Source organism: Furipterus horrens, unplaced genomic scaffold, assembly GCF_987537825.1.
Source record: "Furipterus horrens unplaced genomic scaffold, mFurHor1.1.pri manual_scaffold_6, whole genome shotgun sequence".
NCBI lineage: Eukaryota > Metazoa > Chordata > Mammalia > Chiroptera > Furipteridae > Furipterus > Furipterus horrens.
The window spans coordinates 90,019,065-90,032,245 of NW_028327176.1; the positions used below are offsets into that span (position 1 = coordinate 90,019,065).

Genomic DNA, 13,181 nt, shown 5'->3' on the forward strand with positions numbered 1-13,181 from the left:
TTTTATTTGCTTTCTAATAGAACCATATTGTTAATGTAGAAATAGACGTGACTAATTTATATTTATATTTGGATAAGACTTTGAATGATGTATTGATCAACAAATGAGAGAGAGGAGCCCTTGCCCTATGCTGGTTTGGAAATTGTGAATGGTAATGGAGAAAATAACAATAAAAAATAAACTGAAAGAGAAGAGAAAGAAATCATGGTCCCCACATTTGCACATCATTGGATAGAAGGAAGATTCTAATGGCATGTATTACACACTTTAACATGATGAAGGTCATGGCAAACATCTTTGTTAAAAGGAAAGAAAAAATGCTTTTCCATATTTAGAGTTAATTCCATAGAAGATATTTCAAAAAAGAAAAAGAAAAGGATTCCTGGATCAAAGGTTGTTTACCGATGTTCTGTCATGTTTTTTCCACATTGCTGTTGGTCTTCATAGAACCGTTTTGGGGTATGTTGTATAATATTCCATCACAGTTGTACAGAAAACTTTGCCTGATCATCCCTTTGAGTTTCTGAATGTTCAAAAAGCAATGCTGTGGTGTGCTTTTTGTGTATATGGTTTTAAAAAATATTTTGGGAGTGAGATTAAGGGGTTGAATGAGGTTTTTTCCTAGGGTATATTCACTTTTTTTTTTCTTTCAAAATTGCTTCCTGCTTTTCCAAGCTCCCCTTGTTTTGACCCTTTATTTTGTTCTGGGCCCTTTCTCCCAACAAGGGTCGGGGCTGGGGAGCATGAGAGCAGGATGGAGAGAATGTGGGCACCAGAGGCGAGTGACCTGTGCCAGGATACCCGTCCCTCCAGCTGTTTGAGCTCAGGGAAATCATTCCCCCTCTCTGAGCCTTGGCTTCCTAACCTGTGAAAGAGTTTAGAACCTGGTTCCTGACACCTACCAACTGTGTGACCTTGAGCAGGTAATTAACATTCTGGGGCCTCAGTTTTCTTATCTGATCATGGAACCTACCTCAGAGGTTACTGTGAAAGTTAAAGGAGCGAAGCCATGTACAGCCCTTAGCACAATGCTCAAATAACCGGTAGTTCTTACTGAGGACGTGTCTTTTCCATGGTCAGTCCAGTCCACTGCTCCCTGTAATCTCGGAGCCAGGCCCCTCCTCTCACCTCTCTGCAGGAAAGGCTCCTTCTAACCATACTCTCCTCTGACAACTCCCCGATCCTCCACATTTACACAGGTGACATTAAAGCTGTGAAAAGTGAGTCCCAGGCATCCAAGAGGTGAACAACTTGAGGGGTGTCACTGTAGGGTGGGTAGAGATAGGGCTTCAGGGATAGGAGGGGCTGGCTGGGGCCTAGAGTCCTTTTGCCACCAGTTAGGGAGCCCCTCCACACTTTCCTCAGTGGCAGTGTAGGCTGGAGACTCAGGATTTGGTAGATCCCCTGATTTGGGGCTGAGATCTTGAAGCAGACACCAATTCCCTGCCCCAGGAGACCCCTCTACACCCCATGTTACAGCCTGGCTACTGGCTACTCCATTCCAGTCTCTCCCCTAGGACTTTTCCTTTTGCTTTCTCTCAGGGAAAACCCTGGGGAGAGAACCAAGGGGGTGGTAAAGCATCTCTAGTCCCACCCCCCGTTTCTCGGTAGTTCCTTCTTCCACCCTTCCATCTCTAGGAGGAACACAGCACCCTCGCCCCTCTTCCACCCTCAGCTGGTGTGAAGATTTTCACAGGTAGGAATGGTGGTCCTCAACCCAAGGATGAAACTCTAGTAGTAGCATTTCAGGCATCCACTCCTGACTTGGGGCAGTGTAAGGAGGATGGTGGGATTTCCCAATGGCCCTCGAACCACTCCAGGTAGGAATGAACACAACTCATAAGGGAGATCAGTTAGTTTTGCTTCCTCTTCCAGTTGCCAGGATGTGCGTGGCTTTCTAGTGAAAGTTTCAGTGCCACCACCTAAAGCCTCTTGGGTTCGGTTGGGCTACATTTGTCTCTCATCACCAGACGCGAGCACGAAGTACCAACACAATCTGCGTAAGTGCAGTTTTAATCCCTACCTGACATCTAGGCACAGAAAAGTAGAGTCTACTCCAGCCTCCCGCCCAACTGCTTTCTGGAGGGGGCGCGGGGCAAGTCTCCCTGTCCACTCTGGCCTCTCTGGCAGCAGCCCTCTGCCAAAGGGAAGGGCATGCTTGCTGGTGTGCTTGAAAACCATCATTCCCCACACATAGGTGTGCATGTGAGTTTTGAGTGAGGTTGGCACTCAGATGATGCCATGTTAAAAATAGCCATTTGGCATCCAGGCACCTCCAGCCAAACCTACCTACCTTCCTTCTTCCCTTCCTTCCTGCCTTCCTGCCATTCCTCCTTCTTTCTCTCCCTTTCTACCTCTCACAATTTAATAAATTTTCACATACACACACACACACACACACACACACACACACACACACACACACCCTGTGAAGCAGCACCACAGTCAGGATAGTGAACGATCTCTCATGGCTGAAGTTTCCTCATGCCCCTCAGTGACTCTCCCACATTCCCTCACCGACTCCCAAGCAACCCCTGATCTACCTTCTGTCATTACAGATTAATTGCATTTTCTAGAGTTTTGATAAATGAAATCTGATAGTATGAAATCTTTTTTTGTCTGCATTCTTCTACTTGACATAATTATTCTAAGATTCATCCATGTTATTATAGCATGGTATAACTAGTTCATTCCTTTTTATATTCCATTCTATTGAATGAATATACCACAGTTCATTTAGCTATTTGTCTCCCTGTTAATGGACATTTAAGTTGTATCCACTTCAGGCTATTATGAATAAAGCTGCTATAAACACTAATGTATGTGTTTTTGTATGGATATAATGCTTTTATTTCTCTTGGGTAAATACCTAGTAGTGGAATGATTAGATCATATGGTAGATGTGTTATATATATAAATAAAGTTATATATAATTATGTGTGATTATATTATGTAATTATATATAATTTGTATATATAAAATTATGATAAAAGCATCTAACATAAAATTTACCATCTTAACCATTTTAAGTGTACAGTTCAGTAGTGTTAAGCACATTTACATTGTTGTAACTTCCACAACTTTTCATCTTGCAAAACTGAAACTCTTACGCATTGGCCAACAAGTCCCCATTTTTCCCTCCCTCAACCCCTAGCAACCGCCATTCTACATTGTATTTCTTTGAGTCTGACTACTTTAGATACCTCACATAAGCGAAGCATACATACAGTATTTGTTTTTTTGTGACTGGTTTAATTCACTTGTAGTGTTCCCAAGGTTCACCCATGTTGTAGCATGTGACAGGATTTTCTTCATTTTTCAGGCTGAATAATATTCCAACATGTGTATATACCACTGGTTCCTTATCCATTTACTCAGCAGTGGACATACGGATTGCTTCCACCTCTTGGCTCTGTAAATAATGCTGCAGTGGACATGGGTGTGCAAATATCTCTTTGAGATTCAATTTTCAATTCTTTTGTGGTTTTAAGAAACCACAAAATTGTTTTCCAAAGTGGTTGTATCATTTTACATTCTCACCAGTGGTGTATGAAAGTTCCAGTTTCCCCCAATTTTCACCAACACTTGGTATGGCAGGTCTTTTTAATTTTAGCCATTCTTATAGGTGTGCCTATAGGCACACCTTATATGTGGTTTGAATTTGTCTTTCCTTAATGACTACTAATGTTGAGCATCTGCTCATTTGTTTATTAGTTGTCTAGATAGCTTCTTTGGTGACGTGTCTGTTCAACTCTTTTGCCCACTTCCCCCTAAACATTTAATGAGCTTTATTTTTTTAGAATGGTTTTAGATTTACAGAAAAAAATGTGAAAACAGTACATTCAGGTTTCCCTGCTATTGTGTCTCACATTGGTTAGATGTTGTAATATAGTACACAGTGTGGTATGTTGTTTATAATTAACCAATATTGACAAATTATTATTAAATAATCTATACTTTATTTGGATTTCCTTAAGTTTTACCTAATGTTCTTTTTCTGATTCAGAGAGCACATTACATTTAGTTGTCACGTCTCCTTACACGCCTCTTGTTTGTGACAGTTTCTCTGACTCTCCTTGTCTTTAATGACTTTGGCAGGTTTTAGTCCTGGCCAGATATTTGAGAATGTCCCTCAGCTGGGGTTTGTCTGATGTTTTTCCCATGATTACAGCAGGTTATGGGTTTGAGTGAGGAAGGCCACAGAGGCAAAGTGCCACTGTCATCACATGATATCAAAGGTGCATACTACCTTCATGAATATCACTGATGATGCTGACCTTGATCACCAGGCTGCAGTGGCATCTGTTAAGCTGCTCTTTCTCCTCTTTCCATTCTATGCTTTTTGGAAGGAAGTCACTATGCATAGCTTACACTGAAAAAGGAAAGACTTATTCTCCATTTCCTTAAGGTCAGGATGTCTACATAAATTATTTGGACTTCTTCTGCAAGGACGATTTGTCTCTTCTTTCCCATTATTTATTCAGTCATATATATATATATGAACTCATGGATACTTATTTATTTTTACTAAATTGTTGCAGTTTTGGCCATTGAGAGTTCTTTCAGTTGACTCTTTTGCACATTAAAAAAAACCTGAATTATTCAGTGCTTTATTTAAGAATTTTTATGTTTTGTAGATAAATACCCTTTGTCAGAAATATTATTTGTGAATATCTTCTCCCAGATTGCCGATTCTCTTACCAGCAACTTTTACATCTACCCCAGTCTTGTCTATCTTAGCAAACTTGCCCTGGGCCCCCTCTCCCTCCTGTCTCCTGACTCAATCCTGGCCCCTCCCTCTTCTCACTCTGCTTTGCGCCCTAGGGATCCTCCTCCACAGCCACCATTGCAGCTTTGTTTACTGCCCATGGTGACTGGGGTTCCCAAATATACGTATCTCTACCCCTCTTCCTTCTCTGAGATCCAGACCCATACACACAACTGCCTACTTGTCATCTCCTTGGGCATCTCCAAGGTCTCCTAAACTCAACATGTCCCCTAACAAGCTCATGACCAATGCTCGCCCCGCTCCCCTCCCCCAGACTCATCCCTCCCATGGTCATATTCTCAGCAGATGGCAGCAGCACCCATCTGATTGTGCAGGCCACCTACCTCCCCATGAAGCAATCCATCACCAAGTCTCATTCATTTACCTGCTAAACAGAATCTCCCACTCTTTCTACCATCTCCCTAGTACAAACCCTAAACACCTATCCGCAGCACCCTGACAGGTTTCCCTGGGTCCCCTATGCCCTTGTCAATGAGTCCCCACACAGCAGCCATGTGACCTTTTCAAAGCCAGAGTCAGGTCAGCACCTGTCTGCCTGGAAGGCTCCATGGCGTCCATGAAAACCAAGGGTCCTCAGTGCTGTCTACAAGGCCTCACATGATCTGGTCCCTGGGCCTCCTCAGCCCTGTCCTGCCACAGTGCCCCACCCCAGCTCCAGCCACACTGCCTTTCAGGCCCTCAACATCCCGGTGCTCCTTCGAACCTGTGGCCTCTGTGTGTGCTGTTCCCTTCATCTGAAATGCTCCTCCCATCCCACCCTGACCATCCCCTGGACCACTCACCCTTCAGATCTGAGCTCCTCAGGGAAACCTCCTAGTTAAGTCCTCCCTGCCTCCCTCTCTCCTAGTACCATGTTCCTCCCTTGCCTAACACTTGTCTTGATTAAAACTTGAGATTATTTCAGAAGTCAGTGCCAGCCCCGACACTGAACAGTAAGCTCCAGGAAGCCAGGATCCATCATGCCCGTTTTTGTCTCCTTCACCTCATCAGTGCCTGGTATAATATCTGGCACATAGAGATGCTCAATAAATATTCACTAAATAAGCAAATAAATCCACAAATACTCCATATAAATTCAAGTAAGTAAAGAAAGGTCATTGTTGAGAACTAATCCTGTTTATAAAAATGATTTGGAAAAAGTAGTATTTTGCAAACACCATGCAGATGTCAGAGGTTAGTAATGCCACCTGTGACCCACGCTGTCGTTTCTTCTAGATGCTGCTTACCTTAATTCTCCCTCCAAGAGAGTGATTTTCCCCCGGGTAGAGGTGTACTGCCAGATAGAACTCGCCCTTGGCAATGAGTGTCCTGAACGCAGTAAACCAAGTCACCAAAGTGAGCAGGCCAGTCTGGAAGAACCCATACAACTTCACACTCAGTGGGCTCCCAAAGGGGAAGGAAGCGGTGGCCATGATCCACCTGTGTCCCCACCTGTACAAACACCTGAACCCACACATGAGTGGCCTGTGGAGTTGCCCGTTTCACCACCGGTCTCTTCATTTGAGCAGTCACCTGCATCGCCACTTGCCTCTTCATCATCACATTCTCCAACTGGCTCGCCACCTGCATCACTCCCAGCTGTGCCCTCACCATCCAGCTCAGTCATTGGTCTGTCACCTGTGTCACTACAGCATCAGGTACAACTGACTGGATCCCCACCCTCTCAGTCATCTATGTCACTCAGGCCACCTCCGGGGCCGTCAGCCGTGGGGACACCTCAAACATTGCCTCCATGTTCTTCAACGTCACCTGCACAGTCACCTGTGGAGGAACTGGACTCAGAACAGCCCCAAGGTATGGACCCCCTGGCTTCTCGTGGCTTTCTCATGTCTGGGTCCTTTCGGCTAGTGTATGACAACGTGGTGGCTGATAACCATTGCTTTAGAGGGCTGCACTGACGGAGTTAGCGTCAGCGGCAGTGGCTCTACCTGGAATGAGGACAGACAACCACAAGGGGACAGTGTAATTGACTTTTGGTTATTTCTTTAGCCCAGGGATTCTCAAAGTGTGGTCTCCAACCTGAGATCACCATAGAAATGAGAATTTTTGGGCCCTCCTGCAGATGGACTAAATCACACACTGTGGGGGTGGGACCCAGCTGTCTTTTTTACAAGCCCTCCAGGCGATTCTTTCGCATGCATATGTCCGAGAATTGCTGCTCTGATAAATTTTTATTGTGAAAGCCACTGTGCCAGGGCAGTGCTACTCAAATGGGGTCATGCAGCACCGCCAGGCCCCTTAATATTTGTGGCTAATTCACAATGAAATGAGGGCGAGGGTGGAGAGTGAGCAGTTAGAAATGTTTATAGCAATTAGATATTGCCAAGGTGTCAAAGAATTCTCCTAATTCATTTTATTGTATTCCTCAAAAGTACTACTGCATTATGGATTGTAAATAAGAGTTTTAAAAAACAGGTTCGGTGCTGCAGATGGTTTGAGAAGCACCATTCTAGGGGCTGTAAAGATGCATAGTTCTCAGTTCGTTTTTCTCAGGAAACCTCCCCTGTACAGAGGGAGTGACATGAATACCAGCCTCAAAAATATGACATAAATCATTAAGTTCTGTATAACTAACAAAAAACATATTGGGGGTGTTCATGGAGAGCGAGATCACTTCTCTCTGGGGGAAAAGGAAGGCTTCTGGAGATGACAGGTGAGCTGAAATGGGCAGGATATTGACAACCATGGGCTGTGGGGTGGGATTGGACGGAGTAAAAAGGCATTTCAGGTTTTGTTTATTCTAGAAGCTCGAGTGCAAGGAAGAAAAGTGCAAGGTACATTCAGGGTGAGGAAGATACCTGTTTGGCCACCGTGGACAGTCAGGGTGGGGCAAAGGAGAGGGAATGAAACCAGGTTGTGGGGTGACCCTGTCTCTGGAATAGGTTTACTCTGATTCTTTTCATCACAATGAGACAACAATACGACATTAAGACTCAGAAAATCAGTCAGAGTATTCACATGCCTTCTTATTTCCTGTTAAATAAAATGCATTTATTTTATGTTATCACACCTGTGCCTAAAGGTAGCCATCTTCAGGGGCCTGAGCAATCCTCACTCCCACTGGGGGTGGACAGAGGCCACAGAGAGTGCAACTAGGGGTGGTGTTACCCCCAGGAGACAGCTGGCAATATCTGGAGGCCAGAGATGCTGCTAAATATCCTACAATGCACAGGACAGATCCACAACAATGAATTATCTGGCCCCTAATGTCAGTAGTGCTGAGGGTGAGAAACCCTATTATCGCCTCCAGCTGAGCCTCTTCCTAAGCCAGCTGTGGGAGTTGGGCAGCGAGGACTAGTGTTATTGGTCATATGGGATGGCCATGTGGTCAGGGGTGGAGTGTTGCAAAAGATGCTAGGAAAATCGGTAAACAAAGGAACAGCAAATAGATTTGAGATATCTACCAGGCCTTCAAATGACAGAACTTCAGGTAGGAGTCCATATTATTTTTATTTGCATGTAGTACATGACTATATAGTAACCTTCCTATATTATATATCCCTGTACTCTGAAAACATGCAAAGAGCTGACTTAAGAACAAAGGTCATAAAACTATTAATATTTTCTATTCCAACAACAACAAAAGAAAAATGCATCAGATAAAGCAGGTGATGGAAGGGCCCAGCCCCTGTGGGGTTTTTCCGGAAGCGTTCCCTAACACGGCTGCTTTCTGTGAGGGGACCATTGACAATGTTACACGGGGGGCCAGAGTCAGTCCTTCCACAGAGGCCACGGTGTTCTCCTCAAATCCAACAATATCGTTTGGTTCTAAATGTGAGAGTTTGAGAATGAGACAGTTCTTCACTCTTTCTGAACACTGTCACTTACTTCCTGCTGTTTTATCAAAAATGACTAAGTACCCCTGCTCCACGTCATCTCACTCCTGTCTCCTGTTTTTACTTTTGGCTATAGTTCCCCTGGCCCCTTTGAGTCCCCAAAGCATGGCGCCTCTGCTGAATGTGAAGGAATCCACCCGCAAGCCGGACACCACGTGAGTTTCTCCTTCACGGGTTACGCCTTCTTTCCTTTGATGGGGGTGGGGGCAGCTAAGTGACATATCCCATCTTGCCAGCTGCCCTAGGATCACTGGGCTTCTTTTCTAGATTGTGTGATCACAGACTACCAGCCCTCTCATGTTTTCTCCAGTGGGGACAGTGTGAGAAAAATGGGCCTATTCACGCTGACAATGCCATTCTCCTCCGCTTCCTGGGTGCACACTGGGGACCCCACCTTCTCGGAGTGCAGTGGGACAGCCAGGTCGTGCCTCAGTTCAAGGGAGCAAGCAGACTGCCACATGCTGGCCCTAGGTAGCCACCTCATGCTTTGAGTGGAGGGCCTCCATTAATCCAAAAGATTTTTTATCAGCATGATCAGGAGGCTAATATTCCTGTGTTGTAGACAGTCCCCAGGAAAATCATTCTTATAATGCACATTCATTGTCTGGGTTGTGTAATGTACATCATGATTATCTTTGCAGTCATAACGAGAAGGCCTGAGGATCTCTATGTTTTTGAGTTCCCAGCCTCCCTTACTGGCTGGACATCAGCTGGATTAGTCAGTGGAAGGCCCAGCAGGAGATCAGAGGCTGGGTCAAAGGGCTTACTGCTGCAAACCTCATCCCCTCCCTGCCTGTGCAGCTCTGGCAGTGTCTGGGTCCCACTGTGACTGCAGCTACAGAGATGGGGAGAGCAGGGCCTACTACTTTTGAGGTTCCCACTCATATCATGTCATATCAAATGCATTGAAATATACCTGATTCTTTTACTTAGTATAATTTTAATTATAAAACTTTCTGAAAGAGTTTGCATAAATTTAATAATTTTGTGCTTGGGCATAAATTATGCTTTTTGTTCACATGATTTAGAACTTTTTGCATTGACAAATACCTACATAAGAGTTTGAGTTTCTGTTGACTAGTTGGCCTAATGTTACTCAGATAAATATTCATTGATTACATAATAAAGGTCAGTGGGGAGCTCCAATGCCCCCAGCTCTAAGAACCACAGCACCGGTGTGTCCGATGCCTTCTGAGGAGGAGCAGGGCCCTGACAGCAGAGGATGCAGGACGGGCCATTAGCAAACCACTTACTACCTCTCTCCGCACAGGACGAGCCCTGCTGAAGACTCCCATTGGGTGAGCAAAGTATTCAAGAAGAACAAACCAAAGACAAGTGGCATCAGAAAAGGCTTCCCAAGACAACCAACACCCAAAAAAACAGGCAGCAAAGTGCAGTGAGTATGACTGATGTTTCTTAAATTGCACAGCTAGAAGCAGCTTTGGGAATGGTCTGCAGGGAGGTTACAAGGAACGGAGGCAGTCAGGAGTGGGAGCTAGGAGCTGAGCTTTGGAATAGGACGCACCTAACATTAAATCCGTGGTCTGCCACAGTCTCCTCAGTGAGCCTGCTTAGGACACGTGGCCTTTCTGAACCTCTATCCTGATCTGTAAAACAGAGATAACACCAGCTCAGAAAGGTGTTGTGCTTAGTGAAGTCAACTATGGACGTCGCTTCGCAGGGAGCAAGATGTAAAATGGCACTCAGTAATTGCTAGATACCTTGGTTATATAACTCCCGGAGGTTGACTAGTGACCTCTCAGCTTCTGAAGAGAACTGCACTAGAAAACCAAACCAGAGACGTTGGTACACATGTGACCCTCAATAGCGCTCCTAACTGTTTCCATCCTACAACTAAAAGCCCTAATCAACATAGGGCAGCTTCTTATAGCTTTTTTACTATATTATATTGTCATTGATTTAATCAATCAACATATGTTATCTAATAAGTGCCAAGCACTCTTCTAGGCTCTGGGGAAATTAAAGATGAATTAAACTTGATCCCCAACTTTCAAGAGTTTATCTTGAGCTTTGAACTTCAGACCAAACACAAGAATAAAACCTACTAATTTGAGGAACTATGAGCCCCATATAAGACAAGCCTTAATTTATTTATTTATTTATTTATTTATTTATTTATTTATTTATTTATTTATTCTTTCTTTTTTTACTGAAACGTAACAGTGTTGAAGGCACATGCCTACATACATACACACTCGCAAATTCAAAATGCCAGCTTCAAACACAAACCAAGCGGGTATCATCTATAATTATTTTACTGGATTATCAAAGTATTCTCTGAAAGGAACAGACCCACCCTACTATTTAATTTGCTTCAAGGCTTTATCTCTCAGAAAAATCCCTACATCATTCTAAGGGACATCCTTCCAGGTTGCCCCTATCCTGGGTGGAGGTCCGTGGGCAGGCAGAAGGGTGTGTTAGGTAGACAAGGGTCAGAGGCTCGCCTGGAGCAGGTAGGCATTTGATGGGTGGTGGGAAGCAGTGTGGTAGGAAGGAGATTCTCAGAGCTGCCACAGGAAGTAGGGCAGACCCACAGGCACTTTCTGGATTAAAGGATGGGCAGGGAGCATGCAGGACCCAGCAGGCAGTTGCGGGTCCTTGATGGTCACTGTTTCAGTGCAATCTGAGATTATTCTCACTCTGTTCCTTGGTGACCAACTCCAAGACTTATTTGACCTTTGGGTGTCCATATCTCTGTCCCTAGGTCATGAGAATACAGGCTGGTCTGCAATGGGTGTGGGGAAGCCTCCCTGACTGGGAGTGCCATCTGGGAGCCAGGGACTGATTCGGGTCCCTTGATTCCCGGGCCAGGCCTCTTCCCACACATCAGAGCAGTGGGAACTATGCGGTTCAACCAGAGCCACCACGGGTAACTAACTTCTAGGAATCAAGACGCTTTATAAAAAGCAGACTGTGATAAAAACAAATAAAACAACATTCATAAGCTGTGAGAGACACTGTTTGTAATGGGTCACACATGTTGTCTGCAGTGCTCCTTTATAGAACAGATTGTGAAACTGCCTGGAGGCAATTCACCATTGATGATCCTAAGCAATTCCATACAGATTTACAGCTCTGAGCTTCAAAGGCCAGGGTAGGATGCAGAAAAGAGAAGCTCAAAAATGTTAGTCCTAGAGAAGAAGGAGTGAGCTGCTCATTTCCTCCCAAACTACAGTCACAGAGACACAGTTACATCCATATCCTGTGTAAAATCCTGGTCCCTAGCTGATGTCCTTCCCAACATAGATGAGAGAGGCTAGAATGAAAGCTACAGTGTAGGTATTACATACATTAACATGTGTGTGAGTGTGCACATGCAGGTGCACACACTTTAAATCAGATGTTCAGTTCATACTCTGATGCAGGTTGTATTAGTCAGTGATTGCTGCTATGATAATGCTTCAAAACAAACAACCTCCCTTCACCCCAGAAATTAGTGCATTACAAAACAAACATTTTTTTTTTCTCTTCCTGAGTCTATGAGTTGCATGGGATAGCTCTACTTAGGCTACAGTCTGGGGTCAGGTCTGCTCCCTGGCCCTTTCATTCCAGGACCAGCAATTATGCCAGAAATGCCCTTCTTAGGGGCATGGCTAGGCACATGTATCAGCATAGGTTTCCTCTGCTAGCCTGTGTGTCCTTCAATAGAGTTCAGTGGTCATCTCACTGGCGACTGAAGTGGGAAAAGGAGAAATTGAGAGACTGCCTGCAGGCTACGCATGGAAAGGAAGGAGGTCCATCTTACTACTCAGACCCTCCTAATTGTCAGACTTTCCAAATATCCACCACTTGAGAGCCTCTTCTTTGAGTTACTATGGAATTTACACCTATTCTGATGTGAATGTAATAGTAACAGCTAAAACTTATGTGGTAGTTATTATGTCCTAAGCATGGTGGCACTGGGGAGTTAAGTAACATGCTCAGTTGGCAGGTGGAACTAGGATCCAAATCCAGGGTCTGTCACCAGCATCTAGATGTCGACCACAGAGCGACACAACCACCCAAAGCAGTCACCAGAGCTGGAGCAAGAGTCAGAAGTCACAGGGTCTAGTCCTCGTTTCTCTGTTTGGGCAGCGAGAGGCCTGGAGTCACACTGAGAGGTGCCCAGGGAGACAAGGCAGATAAGTCAGGCTCCCATGCAAAGGAGGCTGGACTTTGCCTGTGGTGCTGGGGAGTCATTATGGAGTTTAAACAACAGAATGACATAGTCAGATTTGAAAACTACCTGGTAATATGCAAATTCTCATCCCAGCATTTTTCCAAGGTGGGTTCAGTAGGTGTCTTCCTGCTATTTCCCAGAGAGGGCAAGTGACTTGCCCAGGGTCACACAGCAGGTAGAGAAAGGCTTGGAACTCAGGTCTTCCCATCCCCAGCTTTTGTCTCCCTTCTCCTCATGTGTGCTTCCTTGACTTTTCACATCCAGGTCTGCTCCCTACCCACTCGCTCTCTCTGGGCTGTCTGCTCCCAAAACTTTTTGGGTTACCGATAGGCCTCACCCCAGCAGGATCCAGGAACACAGCCGCCCTGAGGTGTGG

The 13,181-nt window shown here is 44.9% G+C and overlaps 1 protein-coding gene across 1 annotated transcript in view; it reads left to right on the top strand.

Moving 5' to 3' along the window:
* Nucleotides 1-10,025, top strand: part of PNPLA1 (patatin like domain 1, omega-hydroxyceramide transacylase) — a 34,600-nt gene extending 24,575 nt beyond the window's left edge. Inside the window, exons 6-8 of the mRNA XM_090282301.1 lie at nucleotides 6,005-6,623; nucleotides 8,721-8,780; nucleotides 9,896-10,025. Of these exons, the coding sequence (XP_090138427.1) occupies nucleotides 6,005-6,623; nucleotides 8,721-8,780; nucleotides 9,896-10,025 (809 nt within the window). The remainder of the gene's footprint in view (nucleotides 1-6,004; nucleotides 6,624-8,720; nucleotides 8,781-9,895) is intronic.
* The last annotated feature ends 3,156 nt before the right edge of the window (nucleotides 10,026-13,181 follow it).